General features: G+C 41.9%; 1 protein-coding gene across 2 annotated transcripts; it reads left to right on the plus strand.

Moving 5' to 3' along the window:
* Positions 1 to 176: 176 nt before the first annotated feature.
* GABRP (gamma-aminobutyric acid type A receptor subunit pi) lies at positions 177 to 21928 on the plus strand. Of its 2 annotated transcripts, XM_007171369.1 has the most exons (9): positions 177 to 229; positions 707 to 825; positions 5058 to 5125; positions 5898 to 6115; positions 7746 to 7828; positions 11222 to 11359; positions 11842 to 11994; positions 12828 to 13015; positions 21626 to 21928. In XM_007171369.1, the coding sequence occupies exons 1-9, from the start codon at positions 177 to 179 to the stop codon at positions 21926 to 21928; spliced, it is 1323 nt and encodes a 440-aa protein (XP_007171431.1). The 2 variants fall into 2 exon arrangements, with proteins under 2 accessions (XP_007171431.1, XP_028019590.1); XM_028163789.1 differs by lacking the exon at positions 12828 to 13015 and having other exon boundaries at positions 21626 to 21663.
* Positions 21929 to 22654: the final 726 nt, after the last annotated feature.

Raw genomic sequence — 22654 nt, forward strand, 5'->3', positions numbered from 1 at the left:
GTGGGAAGAGGCTGCTCCCCACAGACGTGGAGAAAATGCTGTAACTGACGCCCCACAGGACAGAGAAGCTGGGCTGGGTGGAGGTGAGCCTTTTGGGTTGTCTGCCTCTCACCTACCCCATCTGTTTCCCCAGGTATTTCTACTTCAGCCCCTCTCTGCATAAGCAGCTCCTCAACATGAGGCACAGTCTCCACTTGACCTTCATGTGTCTGAGCCTCCTCACTGGAAGGTGAGCTTTGCTACCCCACGGTGGCTTTGAGCTGAACTGCTTTGGGTTTTGCATGTGGTGGGAGGGGCAGCAGCGCTTTCTACTTAGCAACGGTGAGACAGAACGTCAGGCCTTCACCTCCCTGACGCACCAGGACAAATGCAACTTCTTGCCAGTTATTCTATCTGGAGAAGTCAAGCTTCCAAAACGGTCATAGATGGACGAACCCCTTGGGTTTGGGGGGAAGGTGCTTGGAGTGTTCCCAAATTAGCACGACACTGTGATATATAGCAAATGGGTAATAAAATGGAGTGGGATAGGGACATGTGTTAATTTCAGCTGCTGAGCTGAAAATCAGAGATTTTTCTTTGGGGAAGTTACTGCTCGTATCTGAGTACAACCACACACAGACATGCAAACAGAAGCTCAAGTCTGTGTGTATGCATGTTTATCCACACGTAAGCAACCATGTGCACCGAAACCCGTTTTCTTTTCCAGGATGTGCATCCAGGGGAATCAGTTTAACATCAAGGCCAGCAGAAGTGACAAGCTGTCCCTGCCTGGCTTTGAGAATCTCACAGCAGGATATAACAAGTTTCTCAGGCCCAACTTTGGTGGTAGGTCATTCTTTTTGCCCAGGACATCAATTCAAAAAGATAGGAACAGAGACAATATGCAGACGAGGGTTTCAGGAGGCCTTAGTCGACTGCGTTTTCTGACCTGCAACCTGTTAAGGAGTGGCAGTGATGGATACAAACAGCTGCCAATGATTTTTCACGCGACCTTGGAGAAAGCGCTTTCTCTGGTCTCTCCACCTGCAGGATACAGAAATACTCCTCCCCGCTGAGGAGGTTACTAGAGCCTCCTCACAACCTCACACAAGCTGTCCGCCTTCTGCCCACACCTCCAGTGTCATTATTCAAGGAACCCACCATGCCTCACCAGGACTACGCCACCTGGTCCTCCTGCCTCAGCCTGCTTCCTCAAGGCTAACCCTCTACTCTGCCACCTGGATGACCCCCCTGGGTCCTTTGCCTGCTCAGAATACCTGCCTGCTTCCCAGCATCCTCAGCATACAGTCCAGAGCCCTTTGCATGGCACACCAGGCGCTTCCCAGCCCAGCCTTACCTGTCTGTCAGTCTCATCTCCCCAACTTCTCCCCACTATGCCCTGCTACAAATGTGCCCCCTGACCTCCTTGGCCTCCCTGGTCTCCATGCTTTTTGCTGAGACTGTTAACCTGTCAAGAATGGCTTGTTCCAATTTGACTCCCTGGTGAAATGCCAGTTTTCCTCATGTCTCAGAGCAAAGGCTTCCTCTTCTGAGCAGCCCACCCAGATTCCTCCAGGCCCCATCCCCTTTCTTCACACTTTGTTTTGAACATATCTCCAAATCATAGCCATTACCGGGTGATACTGTCACTGGCTTTATGTCTGTCTCAGCTCTAGGCTGCAGTCCCCTGGGGAAGTCTTGCTTTATTTACCTCACCAACCCCAGCAGCATCTCGGTACTTAACAGATAGCAAGTTATCAATTAATATTTGTTGAAAGAATGAGGCAAGGAGGGAAAGAATGAGGCCACCACATACCTCCTCACAGGGTCTCAGCCTCTCTGTCTGTAAAATGCAAGACTGAACCAACATGGTCACTAACGTCTTAATTACCTCGAGCAGAAACTAGTAGAAAGAGCCTTGGAGTGGAACAAACCTAAGTTTGGCTCCTGGCTTTACTGCTGGGCAAGCATCTTAGCTTTCTGAGCCTCAGTTTCCCTTTCTGTAATTGGGGGGCATATCATCTGCCTCACAGGGAGGACTGAATGAAATGAAGTGTGTAAATACAGCATCAGGATGCAGTCTATTTTAATCCCTTTCCTTCTTGCTCCTCCCTTCACATGATAAAATTCTCTGGTCAGATCTAGGATTAGTGGGTCAGTCCAGGTCCTCTGAGGAACAGACACTGGGAGGGGATTATCTGTGCAAGATATTTATTGGGGCCATATCTATGACAAAATATGGGGCAGGAAGAGAAGGAAGCTGGAGAGCTGTCAGACCGCAATGCAGGTCTGACCCCAGTGGAAGGAGGGAGGGAGGGAAGGAAGGCTGGTGGAGGAGTCTTAGACTACAGTGCAATTCTAAGTGTGTTTGGAAAGGCCACCAGGGAGTTCTTGAGCTAAAGTTCCCATCAGAGGAGTCTCCCATCTCTGTGCCCCCCAGGAACAGGCCTGCCTTAGTATTCCTGCCACGCTCAGTCCCTGGTGGGATGCAGCCCATGGGAAGCATGGCCTCCGAGCCAGTGTGGTGGAAGATTTCAGAGCACAGCATCTGGGGCCAATCACACCCCCTTCGGTTGGAGATCTGAGAGATGCATCTTCCTGGCCACACAATTAGGATTTGAGGTCCTTATGTTAAGGGACCTTGGGGGGCTTCAACCTCCTCTGGTTTTCCCAAGACCAACTGAACACTAATGACAAGCACATGAGTCTCCACGTCTGGTTGGGTCCACCCAACAATTTCTCTGCCTCCCAGATCCCAAACAATTAGGCCAGGACACTGCCCTTTTTGTTGCTTGCTCACGGGCCAACAAGGTGCAGAGTCCTAGGGCAAGGTGCCCATTCTGAGCCTGGAATGGACCTAAGGGGACGTGAGGCCCAGATCCACCTGGGGCAAAAATGGGGCAAGGGGTCGTCAGTCAAAAGGAGGGGAAGGCACAACCCCCACCCCTTGTCACGAGCCTGTGGCACTCTGCCTTCTACAGAACCTACATTTACAAGGCAGTCTTGAGGCCCACGGAGGGAGTGTTGCTCTCCGTAATGTCTGTCCACCCAGTTCTCGGACCCTGATGTCCTTGAGCGACAAGACCTCTATAGGGTTTTTCAGGGACTGAGCTGGACAGCACAGGTTTGCAAACAGGCCCTCCTGAACTCTGCCCAGAACCTGGCTTTGACCTCTTTCCTAGGAGAAAGCTGCCCTCTGGTGGCACAGCTAACTTTTATAACTCAAGGGAAAGAAGGAGCAAACTCCGGTCCATAAAAAAGCCAACTGAAGCAAGGCCTAGACTAGACTACCTAGAAACAAACTAAACAAACAAACAAAAACCCACACTGAGGCTGGAGCTCTTGTGTGTTTTCCATTCTCCATGTTTCTCAAGGGGCGGGGAGGGGGGCAACCAGCACTGACCCATTGCCCACTGTGTTCCAGGCACATAGAATAGATCCTGTAACCTTCCCAACCCAACCCTTGATGGCTAGCATTAGTAGCTCTGTTTTACAGGTAAGAAACTGTAGAACAGAGAGGTTTAGCAATTTGTTCAAGGTCACACTGCTATGATGTGGCCAGCAGAGGTTTCAAACACTCTGACTCTAAGCTCCTCTTCTTAACGCTGCACCTTGCTGCCTTGAGGGGCAGAAAGCCACTTAGCACCATAACTCCTTCAGCACCTGCCAGGGTCTGCCCTCAAAGATCTCCCCCTTTCCCACCAAGTATTAACACTAAGTATTAAGTTAATTATTGTTAATTGCATTGGCTTTAAAACTCCCCTTCCAAATTCTTACCTATATCCTGTGGCTTGGTTTCCTTCAATCGATAATTAGGCTGCTCTGTCTGATTCCCCCCAGTTTGCTGTTTCTAAGTGTCCTTTGAATTTGGCCTCTCCTTTTCCTGGTTAATGCGTTGTCAGAGTTCCCTGAGGCGCCCCCAGTTATCTTGCAAGTGAATGCTACTCCATCTGTTAACCTGGTGAGGAAAGTTTTTCCTTTTCCAGAATTAGCTAAGATCACGGAGGAGAGGGGAAGGGAAGGGAAATGCTGTTTACTGAGTGCCTGGAAGGATGTGACAGGAACAATGCTGGGGGCTTTGTACAGATAATTATTTTTGAGCACCTTCTAGATGTCCAGCTAGGCAGGCACTTCATGTCCATTCTCTCTTGCCACCACCCTGCAAAGAAGCTGTCACACACCTAGTCTCATTTAACCCTGTCCGTGACCCTCTGATGTCATTAGCATTATATTCAAACCTGCAGGTGAGAAAACTGCAGTTCTGAAGGATCTGGTAACTTCTCCCAGATCGACGAAACTCACATCTTTCTGACTCCTGGGCTTTTGTTCCACATGTCCAGTCTAAGGAGGAGTAAACGTCTCTGGCCTGGCCTGGCCGCCGAGAATGGAGGCTCCCAAACCTCAGTCCTGAGAGCTAAGACAGGCACTCTCAGGAGTTTGGCCCATCTGCTGGGACTCCAGGATTGAGGCCCAACATCTGCACACCAGACGAAACGTGGACAGCTCTGCAGTTCTAAATAGTTTAGGGTTCCTGGAGAATAAAGGAAGAGAAGGGAAGTGTCAGGAGGTGAGCGGGAGCTCAACCATGAGCAGTCTTGAATGCCACCTTGTGGTAAATTTACTTGGTTGGGGGGGGGGGAAATATATTTGTGTACAAATTCCCAAATCTCTATTACATTTCTAATGAGTCCCTTGCAAGCACCATAGGAAAAAATCCTCCAAGTAAGAAGTAGCAAAAAAACCAAAAAAACAAAAAGAAGTAGCAAATACCGCTACATTCTTTAAAATACACACTAATTAATACAGTGTGGTCTCTCTCTTATGTATTTAGCTAACTACATATTTGTGCATTTTTTTCATACAAAAGGGAGGCATACTCTACGTAGTGGTTCCTCCTGAGATGGGGAGGATAGAAATTAACCTTTTATTTAGAAGTATTTTATATACTTCTAAATTGTTTAAAAGTTTCCAATAGGCATAATTTTCTAATATATGCATATTTTTAAATTGTGCTAATGTAGGGTTAGGAAATCTGTTTGTGTTCTATGGAGGTCTTTCTGGTTTTTCTTCATTCTTAGGAGAACCTGTTCAGATAGCACTGACTCTGGACATTGCAAGTATTTCCAGTATTTCAGAGAGTAACATGGTAAGTGTGGCCCCCTCGTCTTCCACCCAAAGAGCCCCTCTCCTGTGTTTTATGAGGATACATGTTCTAGCTACTCAAAGCAGAACAGAGACTTACTTGGAATGGCAGAAGCTGGAGACCTATCCTGAAACCCAAGACAGTGGAAGATGCTTGTAAAACAGATCTTCTGAGTATCAGAAGGAAAGTGGATTCAAAGGCTAGGAGGGGAGAAATGAGGGAGTGGAGTGGGTGTATTTGGTAAGGGATAAAAGTGGGGGAAAAGAATAAAAGTGCAGGGGGGAAGCCTGAATGTCACATGGTCCCTCACAGAGTGGGAGACAAGCTGATGAAAACCAACAATCACATAACTGCTTTCAACCATCCTCTCACTTAAGACAACACATTATAGATAAGGTGACACTAAAGGCAGTTTGCCAAGAGGGTCCACTGTGGACTCTGGGTAAATCCTGGACAACCTAAGCACCTTGCTCACCAAAACCTTCAACAATTTGGTGTGGCCTTTGTGATGGAGGGCAAGTAAGTTAAGACCCTGAACATGCTCCTGTGGGGCCCCCTTTTGGCAGTGGGCGTTACTATCCAGAATCATTGAGGTGCTTTGTTCTCCTATTGCTACAGGCCACCACCTCAAGACAAACTTTATTTACCCATGTCTACTGTAGTATGTGCTCTTGACCTCAGTGGAGGGGGGTAGGGGAGTAATACTTGACCCTTCTCCTTCCCTTTTCTGAGCTTTCTCCCTCCATCCATTTCCTCCCCCCGGCTGCCCCCTCAGGACTACACAGCCACCATATACCTCAGACAGCGCTGGACGGACAAGCGGCTGGTGTTCGAAGGCAACAAGAGCTTCACTCTGGATGCACGCCTAGTGGAGTTCCTCTGGGTGCCCGACACTTACATCGTGGAGTCCAAAAAGTCCTTCCTCCATGAAGTGACTGTGGGAAACAGGCTCATCCGCCTCTTCTCCAATGGCACAGTCCTGTATGCTCTCAGGTAATTGGGCACCTGCGACCTCAGGGCTGGAGGGAAAGAGCTGGGAGGAAAGGCAAAGGTATTCTGAACAGCGCTCGAATAACCACCTACCCTTCTCACGTGCCTGCCTTCTTAGATCCCTGTCCCCAGAGCAGAAGGGCCCTTTCTCAGTCCAGTTTGGCTCAACAAGAATCTACTGAGAATGTGTGCTCTGTGCCAGGCCCGTGCTGGACACTGAGGATATGGAGCCGAATAAGACGTTGTCCTGACACAGACACATAAGGAAAGGAAGTCAGGGCGCTGGGGCCCCAAGGTGGAGAGTAGGTTAGTGATTTGGGGTGATGTTAGAGGATGCTTTCACAGGACTCTGAGCTGAATCTTAAAGAGTTAAAGGAAGTTCGCCAAGAAGAGGTAAGGGGAACAGCAAGAGCAAACAGAGAGGTGATACAAAGAACTTTCCTTTCATGGGGCTCAGCGGGGTGGCGGTGGCTCCAGAATACATCTTTACTTCGCTGAGTCATTCTTGTACAGACGGAGAAGCAAAGCATAGTCCTCCAAGCCTCCCCACCTGTAGTCACAGGCTCCCCTTTGCCCCTTCTACAAATCCCTGAGGCCAAAACTTCCTCCCACCCAATCGTTCATCAAGCCGCTGGTTGGCAGGAACAGGAAAGATGCCCCCAAAGTGCTATGTAAGGCAGCCCACAGGCGGAGGACTCATCGCTGCCTGTGCCAGGGCTGGACCAGGACTGCAGACACTGCTAGAGGCCTTCAGCAGAAGGCCAGGAACCAAATATTCATGAGGCTGATCTTAAATCCCAAGTGAGAGGCTGAAGTTATAAAACAAGGACTGAGCTAACAATGAACTGAACTTTTGGACCGCTTATCTGACACTCCTCAGCTGCACTGAATTTTGCAAAGGTCAGCCAGAACCCCAGCACCTCTTTCAAGAAGTCCAACAGACCTCTCCTTTGACCCCAGCTCCAGTCAATATTAAGGTGCCCCTTCCTTGTATTCCCACAGCACGTGTGTGTGTGTGTGCATGTGCATGTGCGTGTGTGTCTGTCTGTATTATGGCACATAACACAGTATCCTGTACAAGGATTACAAATGATGGATGATGATTAATAGCCTGGCTCTAGAGTCAGACAGATTTGGGGGCAAGTTCTTGCTCTGTGACCTTAGGCAAGTTACTTGACTCTCTGAGCTCCAGTTTCCTCAGCAGCAAAAGGAGAATAATAATATTTCCTACCTAGTAAAGCTACTTTAAAAATTCAAAGGGATAATTCATGTGAAGCATTTTGCATAGGGACGGACTCCTCATGGGTCTCTCCTGAAGAATAAATTTAAAAACTGGATGCAAAAGCATCTCAAACAAGCCAGTGAATGATTCTGTTCTGCAATGTTGTTGCAAGTTTGCCTCTGAATTGCCAACATTCCAACTTCCTCTACTCTGGACCCCAAGTTTTAACTGAGTCTCACAAATGTCACTTAGCACAGGAAAACTCAGGACTGCTTTGAACACAGGCATCAAGTCACACATTCACTGTAAGAGTCAAGGTGAAAGTTCTCTTGGAGTGGCCCTTAAGAGGGAGTGTATACTTTCTATAGCATCCTCATAACACTCTCTATGAATCCATTCTTCCTTTCTTAGAATCACAACAACTGTTGCATGTAACATGGACCTGTCTAAATACCCCATGGACACACAGACATGCAAGTTGCAACTAGAAAGCTGTAAGTATACATCGTGTGGGCCCCTTAGATGATTTTCTGGGGTGACTTAGATCTGTGCTTTCATGAAGAGTGTCCTATACATAGTGGCCTTTCTCTCCTTGATGTTGATTACAATGGGTTCAGACCTTCTGGGTGTACATCCAGAGAGATTTGGAGACTGCTCAAAAACAAACCTTACAGTATTACATCTTTGGGAGAGGACCACTGTGCATTGGCACCAAATATTTCCACCTAAAAGTGGATAAGACAGCCAAGCAAACAGGGGTCAATAGGACTAGGAGGGGGCCTCAGAATCTGCTAACACATGGAGGCCAGAAAGAACACAGCAGAAGTTAGAAATGGCAAGTATACAAAACAATCATTGACATTTATTGCAAGACTGCTTCCAACTTCTAAAAGAAATTGTTTGATATATATATAAAGCTTAATCTAGTAATGTCAGCAAGTGGGCATCTAAACTGCAATCTGGGGGTTTGCTTGTGATGAGGAAGGAGGATTTACTCTAAGTTGATGTGTGTCAAATGAACTCCTGGCACCGTGAGTGATCACCATGATTCCTTAGTAAACCACTGTGAAATGCCCACCATGGGGAGGTGGCACCTGTGATACGTGTTCTGAGAAGAAAATGCCACATACAGGAGTTATCAAGGTATCAAGACATGGCTCATGCAAGAAGGAAAAACTACAGTCAAGCGCTGGAAACCACTGGGCACTTCTTACATAAGGACACAAGTGGCCAACATCCAAGAAACACAACCATTATGAGGCAGCATTTTTCAGAGGTAGACATTTAATTAAAGACTCAGGCAGGCAGATTAATTACCTTATTGATTAAATGCATGCAAAACCTTCTTGAAGCAATACAGCTGTTTGGGGGGCAGACTAAAACTTGAGGTTATCAAAAAGAGAACTCATTTTCAGCCCCACATAGAAAAAGCAATTGCCCTCCATGGGTGACTATGCTCATCTCAAATCCCAGGAGTGAGATTCTCCTGGAAACTTCAGCACTCTGCTTGCACAAATATCCCCAGTGAGCAGAGGAAGCTTTCATTGAATGTTTATCAGCAGTTATTTGGGTACAGAAACCTCACCAAGGGCATTTTTCCTGAACACCATCCCTAGACAAGAATTGATACCATCCCACAATTGCCCATATCCACTCAGGGACAGAGCAGTGAGAATGTAATGACTGTGAACATTTACCAGTTGTAATAGCAATGTATCTAAGTAGAGGTTTGTACAACTTACTTTTTTAGATATGTTTTTTCTTTGGGATTCTAGGCCTATTTGGACAGCTGGCTTCAGTAAATGAGGGGGTGCTTCCAAGGGAAAGCGCACAGACAATTTTTACCTGGAAATCCTCTAAGAGCTCATGACTACTTCTCCCCCCTATGGAGGGAGAGATAACCACTGACAGACAGTGGATACCATAGGTTAAGACTTAACAAAATGTTAGTCCCAACACTGGCATCCCATTTCCCAGTAGCCTTGGAAAATGAAGTTCCAGGTTTAAGATCACAGGTACCAGAACCACTGGGCTTTTCCATTCACTAGCTGGGTGACTTTGGGTGAGTAGAATTAACCTCAGTTTCCTCATCAGTGAAGTAGGAAAAATAATAGTATTTGACTCAAAGAGTTATTTTTAACAGCTTTATTGAGGTATAAATTACATACCATAAAATCCAACCATTTTAAGTGTACAATTCAAAGGTTTATAGTAAATTTTCTGAGTTGTGCAACCGTTGCCACATTCCATTGTTAGAACATTTCCATCACCCCAAAGAGACTCCTAGTGCCCATTTACAGTCACTCCCCATTGCCACCACCAGCTCCCAGACCACCACTAATATACCTTTTGTCTCTATGAATGTGTCTTTTCTAGATATTCCATATAAATGGAATCATACCATATGTGGTCTTTTGCATCCGGCTTCTTTCACTTAGCATAATGTTTTTTAGTTCATATATGATGAAGCATATATCAGTACTTTATTCCTTTTTACTGCTTTATTCCTTTTTATTCCAGACAAAAGAATACAAGTAGTACAAGTCTCTTTGGCTTGTTTCCGCCTTTCAGCTGTTATGAATAACACTGCTGTAACATTTGTGTACAGGTCCTTTTGTGGACGTGATTTGATTCTGTTGGACAGATACTTAGGACTGAAATGCTGGGTTAAATTTATGTTTAAGTCTTCAAGAAACTGCCAAACTGTTTTCCAAAGTGGTTGCACCGTTTTACATTTCCACCAGCAATGTTCCAGCTTCTCCACATTCTCACCATCTGTTGCTGTCTGTCTTTTTAATTACAGCCATTCTAGTGGATGTGAAGTGGTATCTTACTGTGGTTTTGATTTGCATTTCCCTAATGACTAATGATTTTGAGCATCTTTTCATGTGCTTATTAACCATTCATCTATCTTCTCAAAGGTATCATTTGAGGATTAAATGATATGATAATGTTGTAAAGCACTTAGAAAGGTAATTGCTTACTAAATGATAGATATTATTATCATCATCCATGGGTTTTGGTATTAAACTTTCTTGAGGTACAATCCTGGTTTGTTTTTCATTTGCACTGGTATCCTGAGAAACTTATGCAACCTCTCAGAATCTGATAATTTTCATGTATAAAATGGGCAAAACATTATAGTTCCTCAATTCTAAGGCACAGCATTTATTGAATAATAACATTTGAGGAAAAATGTAAGCTCTACTTTATATATATCAAGTATAAGATCCATTTCTATTTTATTTTTTAAAAAAGCTTTAAATAATGAAATATGCAGGTCTACCTTGCAAGCTCATGAGAACCTCAGAGACATAATGTGTAAAGGACATAAATGTTTAATAAAAGGTAGCTATTATTACTATCATCAGCTATATTGGTAAAACCGCTTTGGGATTTATCAAACACCTATGTTTACATACATCAATAAAGTGGCTGGCTGAAGGTTTTTTGTTTTTGTTTTTGCATTTATGCCAATATGAAAATATGAATAGACCAACTGTAAAGTCCTTGAGAACCCCCTCCGAGGTGTTAGACTGTCCTGAAAAGCAATGTCTAGCACAGGCCTTTGTGGGTTCACAGATACGTGTTCAAAAATATCATTTAAATAATGATAGAGGCTATTTCTAGTTGCTTATCATCTACCGGGTCTATACAATGCTTAGCATAGAAACGGTTCTCAGTTGATGGTGAAAAGCCCTAGCAGGTCATCTCATTCTGAGTAGACACTGCAATTACACTTGAGAAATCATGCCAAATTTTGCATGGGATCATCCTTGGACTTAGCATCATCAAGACAGAGCTTCTGTTTCCTCCATATCACAGCATTTTCCAGACCAGTTCAATCTGCTACCTTCTGCTGATCAGGGCACTGTTTCACTTGCCAGGGGGCTATGATGGGAATGACGTGGAGTTCAGCTGGCTGAGAGGAAATGACTCTGTGCGCGGGCTGGAGAACCTGCGGCTTGCTCAGTACACCATACAACAATATTTCACATTAGTTACCAGATCGCAGCAGGAAACAGGTAACTCGTGGAACAAACTGCACAAAAGCAAAATAGCTGAGTTGTATTCTGAGTCAGAAATATCATCTTTTTTCCTCTTGGGCCCTTTGGGACCCAGGAACCCCTCTGAGGTGCAGTGGGGCAGTAGGGTTTGAGCTTGGCACTTTTACCTGCTCCACACCTACTACCGAAAAGGTCCCCAAGGGGCTCACAGTCTAGTGAAGTAGATGTCAAGGAAACCAGCAGTTACGATGTTGCAGGAATACTATGACAGAGAAAGGCACAAGAAGAGGATCCTGGGTGGGGGCATCAGCACTCCCATAAATCCCATTCTCTACAACCGCAATTTCTTTCATTGAAACTATAATGACAGTTCATGATTAACTATGTTTTGGTGAACAACAGATGGCTTAATGTGAATATAGTGAAGTTAAACATCCCACAGGGAAACCACTCTGCTAGGTGAGCAGGCGTGATTTCCTATCCCTTGTTCACCCTATCAGGAAATTACACACGATTGGTCTTGCAATTTGAGCTTCAGAGGAATGTCCTGTATTTCATTTTGGAAACCTATGTTCCTTCCACTTTCCTGGTGGTGTTATCCTGGGTTTCGTTTTGGATCTCCCTTGATTCAGTTCCTGCAAGAACCTGCATTGGTAAGTAGTTCCAGCGGGAGATTTCTAAGAACTGGGTTATTAGGTCCTTATTTTTTTTTTTTTACCTTCTACCATTGTTTTCATTGATATTCCCAGGGCAGTTCCAGGAGCTGGTTTCTTGAGAGACTTTTACAGAGAGAGAAAGAGAGACAGAGAGACTACTTTAGGAATAATGCATTTTTTTTTTTAAAGGGAAGTCTTTTTTTTTTCTTATTTATTTATTTATTTATTTATTTTATGGCTGTGTTAGGTCTTCGTTTCTGTGCGAGGGCTTTCTCTAGTTGTGGCAAGCAGGGGCCACTCTTCATCGCGGTGCGCAGGCTTCCCACTATCGCGGCCTCCCCCGTTGCGGAGCACAGGCTCCAGACGCGCAGGCTCAGTAATTGTGGCTCACGGGCCCAGTCGCTCCGCGGCATGTGGGATCCTCCCAGACCAGGGCTCGAACCCGTGTCCCTTGCATCGGCAGGCAGATTCTCAACCACTGCGCCACCAGGGAAGCCCAGAAATAATGCATTTTTAAACTTGTGTTTGACAGTGACAGATAAGGGAGAATTGTGATTCGATGGTCTATTGTCTGTTATTTTGTTTACTGAACTCCTCCCTCCAGTGAGAAGACAGAAGGCGAAACATTTAGAAAATCATATCACTCATATCTGTACAAAATAGACAAATCAACCCTTTTCCAGAAGGCCACAGACTTTTCAGAATGAGCTATGCTCTATTTCTGAGTCCTGTCCTCACCTTGCCAAGTCTTGAAGGGAGACAGTCTGCCAGGGGGTGATGGAAGGTTCACTGCCCACTGACGTGGGTACATTGCTTACTTTTTTTCCCAGGAGTGACCACTGTATTGTCAATGACCACACTGATGATTGGGTCCCGCACTTCTCTTCCGAACACCAACTGCTTCATAAAGGCCATTGACGTGTACCTGGGGATCTGCTTTAGCTTCGTGTTTGGGGCCCTCCTGGAATATGCAGTTGCCCACTACAGCTCCCTACAGCAGATGGCAGCCAAAGATAGGGTAAGAATTTTGAGGGCCCTATATGTGATTCATCACCTGTGCCTGGTCTGTAGAGATGACCTGGACCTGGTTCCTGACCCCCAGTGATTCAGTTTGCACCAGTGATTGTCATCCTTGTTCAGTTGGGGGAATCTGGAAGTCATGACACCTTTTAAAAAAGACTGCTCTTTTCACCAAATACAGTGAGATATCAATATGTTTAAATTTCCAACAGAAAATAACGGTGTTATCTGTATGCAACATAAAATCACAACCGCAAGAACAAGCATCCAGGAAAAACCCAGTATCAAACCTAACATGATCAGCTGCTTATGTTGCAGATTAATATGTATTTAATATTTATTCTTTTGTCACATTTTTGTTTTCCTAAGTTATACAAGTAATGGTTTACTGGAAAATGTATGGAAAAATTAAATTGTGGCAAATTTTGTAATTAGCATATTTTTCTGCTAACAGGGAAAGACTTATTATCTGACTTAGCTGTGAAACACCATGGTCCAGCTCTCAGAATAATAATAATGATTATTATCAATTGAGCATGTATGTGCCAGACACAGTCACAAGCTCTTTGAAAATATTATATCATTTAAAATGCTCATAACAACCCAGTAAGGCTATCTCCATTTTTATAGTTGTGGGATCCGAGTATGGGAAGATAAGTGACATCCAAGGGGACACAGACAGTAAGAGGCAGAGCTGGGATTCGCACCGGCCAAATCTGCTTGGCTCCAAAGCCTGACACTCACCTGTTATTCCCACTTGAAGTGGGCAACGGGCCATGCCCTTAACTATTATTCTCTGCAGGCCTACGGAACCCTGGGATTCTCTGGAAGCCCAATTTGATAGACGTTAGCATACTAAAGCTCCTGCTAACAAATTTGATAGACGTTAGCATACTAAAGCTCCTGCTAAAAAAGTGATAGGGATCCAGTGCAGAAGAGCTGCCCTACTTCAGCAAAGTGCCAGGACTGCACAGGGTCCAATGGTGAGGAAATGAGGATTCAGAATAGCCCAAAGATCCAGTTGCCTTTTCTCTTGTATTTAACTATTGTGAACAAGGTTTCACAGTTATATTACTCAAGTACCAAAGGCAAATGATCATACATGCCAGCCAAAGAATATGTATTTCATTTATTTTACTCCCTGTAGGCTTCCTTTTTTAAAAAATTATTTATTTTTTAAATTAAAGTTATTTTTTAACTGAAGTAGAGTTGATTTACAATATTATATTAGTTTCAGGTGTACAGCATAATGATTCGGTATTTTTATACATTATACTCCATTAAAAGTTATTACAAAATAATGGCTAATATTCCCTGTTCTGTACAATATAACCTTGCTGCTTATCTATTTTATACACAGTAGTTTATATCACTTTATCCCATACCCCTATCTTGCCCCTTCCCCTTTCTTTCTCCCCTCTCATATCCACTAGTTTGTTTTCTGTATCTGTGAATCTATTTCTGTTTTGCTATTTACATTCCTTTTATTTTTTAGATTCCACATATAAGTGATATCACACAGTATTTGTCTCTCTGTCTGACTTATTCCACTAAGCATAATATTCTCTAGATCCATCCACATTACTGCAAATGACAAAATTTCATTCATTTTTATGGCTGGCTAATATTTCATATATATATATATACATATATATATATATATACACATATATATATATATCACATATTCTTTATCCATTTCTCTGTTGAGGGACACTTGGGTTGCTTCCATATCTTGGCTATTATAAATAGTGCATCTGTGAACATTGGAATACATGTATCTTTTTGAATTAGTGCTTTCATTTTTACCTGGATATATACCCAGGAGTGCAATTGCTAGATCATATGGTAGTTCTATTTTCAGTTTTTTGAGGAACCTCCATACTGTTTTCCATAATGGCTGCACCAACTTACATTCCCACCAACAGTGTACAAGGATTCCCTTTTCTCCATATCCTAGCCAATATTTGTTATTTGTAGACTTTTTGATGATACACGTTTTGACAGATGTGAGGTGATATCTTATTGTTGTTTTGATTTGCATTTTTCTAATAATTAGATATGTTGAGTATCTTTTCATTTTCCTGTTAGTCATCTTTTTGTCTTCTTTGGAAAAATGTCTGTTCAGGTCCTCTGCCCATTTTTTTGATTGGGTTGTTTGTTTTTTTTTTGATAATGAGTTGTATGAGCTGTTTATATATTTTGGGTTTTTTGTTGTTGTTTTATTTTGGTTTTTTAGCTTACTTTTTTAAAAAATTAATTTATTTATTTATTTATTTTAGGCTGCATTGGGTCTTCATTGCTGCGTGCAGGCTTTCTCTAGTTGTGGCGAGCAGGGGCTGTTCTTCATTGCGGTGCGCAGGTTTCTCATTGCCGTGGCTTCTCTTGTTGCAGAGCATGGGCTCTAGGTGTGTGGGCTTCAGTAGCTGTGGCTTGCAGACTCTAGAGCGCAGGCTCAGTAGTTGTGGCACACGGGCTTAGTTGTTCCGTGGCATGTGGGATCTTCCTGGACCAGGGTTTGAACCCGTGTCCCCTGCATTGGCGGGTGGATTCTTAACCACTGTGCCACCAGGGAAGTCCCTGTTTATGTATTTTGGATACTAACCCCTTGTTGTTCATATCATTTGGAAATATTATCTCCCATTCAGTAAGTTATCTTTTCATCTTATTGATAGCTTCCTTTGCTGTGCAAAAGCTTTTAATTTTAGGCCCCACTTGTTTAATTTTTGCTTTTGTTTCTTTTTGTCTTAGGAAAGTGATCCAAAAAATATTGCTATGATTTACGTCAAAGAGTGTTCTGCCTATGTTCTCTTCTAGGAGTTTTATGGTTTCAGGTCTTACATTTAGGTCTTTAATCCATTTTGAGTTTATTTTTGTGTATGGTGTGACAAAATGTTCTAATTTCATTCTTTTAAATGTAGCCGTACAGTTTTCCCAGCACCACTTATTGAAGTAACTGTCTTTTCTCCATTATATATTCTTTTCTCCTTTGTCACAGATTAATTAACCATAGGTAAGTGGGTTTATTCCTGGGCTCTCTGTTCTGTTCTATTGACCTGTGTGTCTGTTTTTGTGCCAGTGCTATTTTGATTACTGTAGCTTTATAATAGTATAGTCTAAAGTCAGAGAGGGTGATACCTCAAGCTTTGTTCATTTTTCTCAAGATTGCTTTGGCAATTTGGGGTCTTTTTTGTTCCATATGAATTTTAGGATTATTTGTTCTAGTTCTGTGAAAAACGTCATGGGTATTTTGATAGGGATTGCATTAAATACGTAGATTGCTTTAGGTAATATGGACATTTTAGCAATATTATGTCTTCCAATTCATGAACATGGGATATCTTTCCATTTCTTTGTATCATATTTAGTTTTCTTCATCAGTGTTTTATAGTTTTCAGAGTATAGGTCTTTCACCTCCTTGGTTAAGTTTATTCGTAGGTATTTTACTCTTTTTGATGCCATTTTAAATGGGATGGCTTTCTTGCTTTCTCTTTCTGATAGTTCATTATTAGTGCATAGTAAAGCAACAAATTTCTGTATATTAATCTTGTATCCTGCAACTTAACTAAATTCATTAGTTCTAATAATTTTTTGGTGGAGATTTTAGGGTTTTCTATATAAAGTGTCATGACATCTGCAAGTAGTGACAGTTTTACTTCTTCTCTTCCAATTTGGATGTCTTTTATTTATGTTAAATAGAAGTGGTAAGAGTGGGCATCCTTATCTTGTTCCTAAATTTAGAGGAAAGTCTTTCAGCTTTTCATCATTGAGTATGATGTTAGCTGTAGGTTTGTAAAAGTTGACCTTTATTATTTTGAAATATGTTCCTTCTATACCAACTTTGATGAGAGTTTTTATCATGAATGGATGTTATCACATGCTTTTTCTGCATCTATTGAGATGATCATGTGATATTTATCATTCTTTTTATTAATGTGGTGTATTACATTGATTGATTTGCAAACACTGAACCATCGTTGCATCCCTGGAATAAATCCCACTTGATCATGGTATATGATCCTTTTTATATATTGTTGGATTTGGTTTGCTAATATTTTCTTGAGGATTTTTGCATCTATATTCATCAGAGATATTGGACTGTAATTTTTTTTGTAGTGTCTTTGCCTGGTTTTGGTATCAGGGTAATGGTGGCTTCATAAAATGAATTTGGGGGTGTTCTGTCCTCTTCAGTTTATTTAGAATAGTTTGTGAAGGATAGGTATTAGTTCTTCTTTATATGTTTGGTAGAACTCCCCTGTGAAGCAGTCTGATCCTGGACTGTTGTTTGCTGGGAGGTTTTTTAGTTTAGTTTTGTTTGTTTGTTTTTTACAAATTCAATTTCACTACTAGTGATTGGTCCGTTCAAATTATCTGTTTCTTCTTGATTCAGTCTTGGCAGGCTGGATGTTTCTAGAAATTTGTCCATTTCTTCTAGGTTGTCCAATTTGTTGGCATATAACTGTTTGTAGTATTCTCTTACGATTTTTTGTATCTCTGTGGTATCAGTTGTTATTTCTCCTCTTTCATTTATTTTATTTGGGTTCTCTCTCTTTTCTTCTTGGTGAACTTGGCTAAAAGGTTTATATCAATTTTGTTTATCTTTTTAAAAAAACCAGCTCTTGTTTTCATTGATCTTTCCTATTATTTTTTTGGCCTCTATTTTATTTATTTCCTCTCTGACCTTTATTATCTCCTTCCTTCTGCTAACTTTAGGCTTTGCTTGTTCATCTTTTTCTAATTCCTTTAGATGGTAGGTTAGATTGTTTATTTGAGCCTTTTCTTGTTTCTTGAGAAAGGCCTGTATTGCTATAAACTTCATTCTTAGAACTGCTTTTGCTGCATCCCATCGATTTTGGAAAGTTTTGTTTCCATTTTCATTTGTCTTGAGGTATTTTCTGACTTCTTCTTAGATGTATCCATTGACCCATTGGTTTTCTAGTGGCATTTTGTTTAGTCTTCAAATGTTTTTGTTTTCTTCCAATTTTCTTCCTGTAATTAGTTTCTAGTTTCATACTGTTGTGGTTGGAAAAACTGCTTGATATAACTTCTGTCCTCTTAAATTTACTGAGACTTGTTTTGTGGCCTAGCATATGATCTGTCCTGGAGAATGTTCCATGTGCACATGAAAAGAAGGTTTATTCTCCTGTTTTTGGATGGAATGTCCCGTAGATATCTATTAAGTCTAACTGTTCTAATGTATCATTTAAGACCACTGTTTCCTTACTGATTTTCTGTCTGGACGATTTGTCCATTGGTGTAAATGAGGTGTTAAAGTCCCCCATTATTATTGTATTACTGTCAATTTCTCCCTTTATGCCTGTTAGTATTTGCTTTATATATTTTGGTGCTCCTGTATTAGGTGCATTTATGCTAACGAGTGTAATATCCTCTTCTTGTATTGATCCCTTTATCATTATATAATACCCTTCTTTGTCTTTCGTAATGGACTTTGTTTTAAAGTCTATTTTGTTTGATATGAGTATTGCTACCCTGGCTTTCTTGTCATTTCTGTGTGCATGAAATATCTTTTTCCATTCCTTCACTTTCAGTCTGTCTGTATTTAGCTCGTTTGTAGGCAGCATATAGGTGGGTCTTGTTTTTTAATCCAATCAGCCACCTTATGTCTTTTGATTGAAGCATTTAGTCCATTGACATTTAAAGTAACTACTGATAGGTATGTACTTATTACCATTTTATTACTTCTTTTCCAGTTGTTTTTCTAGTTCTTCTCAGTTCTTCTTTTTGTTTCTTCCCTTGTGGTTTGATGATTTCCTTTAATAATATGCTTATGTTCCTTTCTTTTTAGTTTTTGTGTATCTATTGTAGGTTTTTGACTTGTAGCAACCATGGGGTTCATATATATTGATCTATAACTATACCTACTTGTTTTAAACTGGTAGTCACTTAAGTTCAAACACATTGTAAAAGATCTACATTTTTTACTCCCCTCCCCCACATTTTGTGTTTCTGATGTCATATTTTACATCTCATGTTTATCCTTCAAATGTTTTTTGCAGTTATAGTTGCTTTTACAATTTTTTGTCTTTTAATCTTCGCACTGGCTTAAGTGGTTGATCCTCAATTCTTACTATATATTTGCCTTTCCTAGTGGGATTTTCCCTTTCCTCTAGATTCTTCTTTTCCACTTAGAGAAGACCCTTTAACATTTCTTCTACGGTAGGCTTATTATTGATTAATTGTTTTAGTTTTTGCTTGTCTTAGAAGTTCTTTATCTCTTCTTCAATTCTAAATAGTAATCCTTCTGGGTAATATAACCTAAGTTGCAGGTTTTTCCCTTTCAGCACATTGACTATATTATACCACACCCTTTTGGCCTGCAAAGCTTCTGCAGAGAAATCAGCTGATAGCCTTATGTGGGTTCCCTTGTATATGATTCTTTGTTTTTCTCGTTGCCTTTAGAATTCTCTCTTTAACATTTGGAATTTTAATTATGTCTTGGTGTGAGTTTGTTTGAGTTCAGTTTGCTTGGGACCCTCTGTGTTCCCTGTACCTGGATATTTGGTCCTTCTTTGGGTTTGGGAAGTTTTTGGTCATAATTTCATCAAATACATTTTCCATCCCCTTCTCTTTTTCTCTTCTCCTTCTGGGACCCCTATAATGCAAACATTGATACACTTGATGTTATCCCAGAGATCTCTCAAACTATTCTAATTTTTTTTTTAATTTGTTTTTCTTTTTGCTGTTCTGATCGGAAAATTTCCATTTTCTATCTTCTAGACCACTTCTGCATTTTTCTGTATCATTTAGTCTGCTTCATTCCTTCTAGTGTGAGTTTTATTTCAGTATTGAATTCTTCATTTCTGATTGGGTCGTTTTTTTGGCCATGCCATGTGGCCTGTGGGATCTTAGTTCCCTGACCAGGGATTGAATCTGGGCCCCCAGCAGTGGAAGCATGGAGTCTTAACCACTGGACCACCAGGAAATTCCCAAGATTGGGTCTTTCTTTATATTTTTTTAGTTCCTTGTTAAAATTCTCACCACGTTCATCTATTCTTTTCCCTAATTCAGTTAACATTCTTATTCCCAATGTTATGAATTCTTTATCTGGTATTGTTTATTTCTGTTTCATTATTTATTTTTTTCAGGGGGTTTCTCTTGCTCTTTCAACAGAGACCAGTTCCTTTGCCTTTTCATTTTGCTTAAATTTCTCTGCCTCTATGAGTTTAGGTGAAACAGTTACCTATTGCAGTCTTGCATGGGCGTCCTTATGTGGATGTGTCCCTATACAGAGTGCATGTGCCCATTGCTTTTGCTGGATTTGGTGTTGATGTATGTCATGTCTTTCCTCAGGGTGTGCTGGCAGCTATCACCTTGGCAGAAGGTGGGACTGGAAATGGAGGGGCTAGAGCTAGAGCCTGTTGTGAAGTGTGACTTCCCTTCTGCTCAGTGGCCATCACCACCCTATTGGTGGTGGGATCTGATCCCAAGTTGCTGGAACAGAAGCCCTGAGGGTTGGGCCCATGCTGGCTCTGTCCCCTTTAAATGTATGTTTTCCCCTCTCCCAGCACTGGGGAAGTGCTGAAGCAAGGGAGGCCTGTGGGGGCTCTCGGCTTGGGTAAGCTGCCGAGAGAGGGCCGAGTGTACTGCCCTCCGATGTACTTGCCTGTGCAGGCACCAGCAATTGTTGCCCTTGCTCTGCTCAGATGAAGCCTTGAGTCCAAGTCCCCTCTGTCCTTCATAGCTGATCATTCCCCCAGCCTCTGCCACACCCGCCCTGTTGGGGAGCCAAACAACAGGGCAAGCAGGACTTGTGTGGACTCTCTGTGTGTATGGGGTATGGTGGTGAGCTACGGTGGATCAGCCACTGTCAGAGTCCTGGGCTGCTTCTGATGTGCTGCTTGAGTAAGAGTCAACAATGGCTGCTGTCACCCCACCCAGACTCTGCCCTGGCACCGGGTTGCCTCTGTGTCCCATGGAGTTTTCTTCCCAGACCAGGTTGTCTCTGTGTACCGTGGAGTTTTCTTCCAAGTCTATGTTGTCCCAGCCATGGTGGAGAATGGCAAGTCCATGGGATTGCAAGGAGCATCACTATTTCTGTTTGTGTGGCAAAGACCTGAAGACACTGCTGATTTCTATTAACTCTCATAATCAATTACTCCCTCCTCCCAGGAATAGAATGGAATTCATCAAACACCTACTAAAAGCTCTACATAATTTATGCCATTTAATCTTCCCATCAGTCTCAAGAGGTAGTATTAATGTCATCAACATTTTGCAGGCAAGGAAATTGAGTTCTAAAGGGATTAAGGTGACTAAAATTTCACAATAGTGAGAGGAAGAATGGGATTTGAACCCAGGTCAGCTAGCTTCAAGGTCTGAGCAATTAACATTTACCACACAGCTCTGCACACCTAGAATGGGCAATGGTTATTCTTCCCATTATATAAGCTGATGACCTAGGGACAGGTGCCTATAAACAGGATAATAGGACTGCCAAATCTTGCTTACCAGCCAGTTTATGAGGCACTCAGTACTGGTCTCTCCTAAACCTAATTATTCAATACTAAGTCCTCTAAGTATATAAATACCCACTTATTTATTTTGCTGAGTCAAGTCTATCAATCTAACTGCCCTGTTTATGAACTAGGGGAAGGCGAAGGAAGTGGAAGAAGTCAACATCACTAACATCATCAACAGCTCCATCTCCAGCTTTAAACGGAAGATCAGCTTTGCCAGCATTGAAATTTCCAGCGATAACGTTGACTACAGTGACCTGACAATGAAAACTAGAGACAAGTTCAAGTTTATCTTCCGAGATAAGATGGGCAGGATTGTTGATTATTTCACAATTCAAAACCCCAGTAATGTTGATCGATATTCCAAACTACTATTTCCTTTGATTTTTATGCTAGCCAATGTATTTTACTGGGCATACTACATGTATTTTTGAGTGTATGCTGAATTGTTTGCATGCCATAGGTCTTCAACAGAACAAAGTGGTGATGTAAACGATATTCTAAGCCAAGTGTGCACCCTAATCCAATGGTGCCACAAGTGACTAAAATAACATTTGAGCATTTCTCCTCAAACAATGAACCCCCCTCCAACCATTATTTAAGCTGTGTAGAAGTCCTAGCATTACAGAATCTTTTAATAGGAACATCAACCCATTCCTTTTTTATTTTTATGAAAGATATTCCCATGGAGCCCAAGATTACAAACTTACTCAGGACTGACTGCCCAGTGGCTCCCTGGTCTGCATTTAACTCATATAAAAAATGAAAAGGAAGCTATTACATGTATTGAGTCAAGTGTCAGAGGTTGTTTCTAAATTAATCACACATGCTATTTACTAAATCTCTACAGTGCTTATAAAATAAAATACATTGTTGCCTATTTAGGGAATAACATTTTCTAGTTTTGGGTTTTGATTAAAATGAAATGTGGGCTTATAAAAAGAAACAAAATTGAGTTATTTGTAGTGAGGTGGATGGACCTAGAGTCTGTCATATGAGTGAAGTAAGTCAGAAAGAGAAAAACAAATACCGTATGCTAACACATATATATGGAATCTAAAAAAAGAAAAAAAATGGCTCTCATGAACCTAGGGACAGGACAGGAATAAAGACGCAGAGCTAGAGAATGGACTTGAGGACACGGGGAGGGGAAAGGGTAA

Source organism: Balaenoptera acutorostrata, chromosome 2, assembly GCF_949987535.1.
Source record: "Balaenoptera acutorostrata chromosome 2, mBalAcu1.1, whole genome shotgun sequence".
NCBI lineage: Eukaryota > Metazoa > Chordata > Mammalia > Artiodactyla > Balaenopteridae > Balaenoptera > Balaenoptera acutorostrata.

What these genes read in the sequence shown, in the direction of transcription:
- GABRP (XM_007171369.1), top strand. Translation starts at nt 177, where the DNA reads ATGAGGCACAGTCTCCACTTGACCTTCATGTGTCTGAGCCTCCTCACT. An exon ending in TCTCAGGCCCAACTTTGGTG is followed by an intron (nt 826 to 5,057) that starts GTAGGTCATTCT and finishes CTTCATTCTTAG; the next exon opens with GAGAACCTGTTCAGATAGCA. An exon ending in CAGATCGCAGCAGGAAACAG is followed by an intron (nt 11,360 to 11,841) that starts GTAACTCGTGGA and finishes TCACCCTATCAG; the next exon opens with GAAATTACACACGATTGGTC.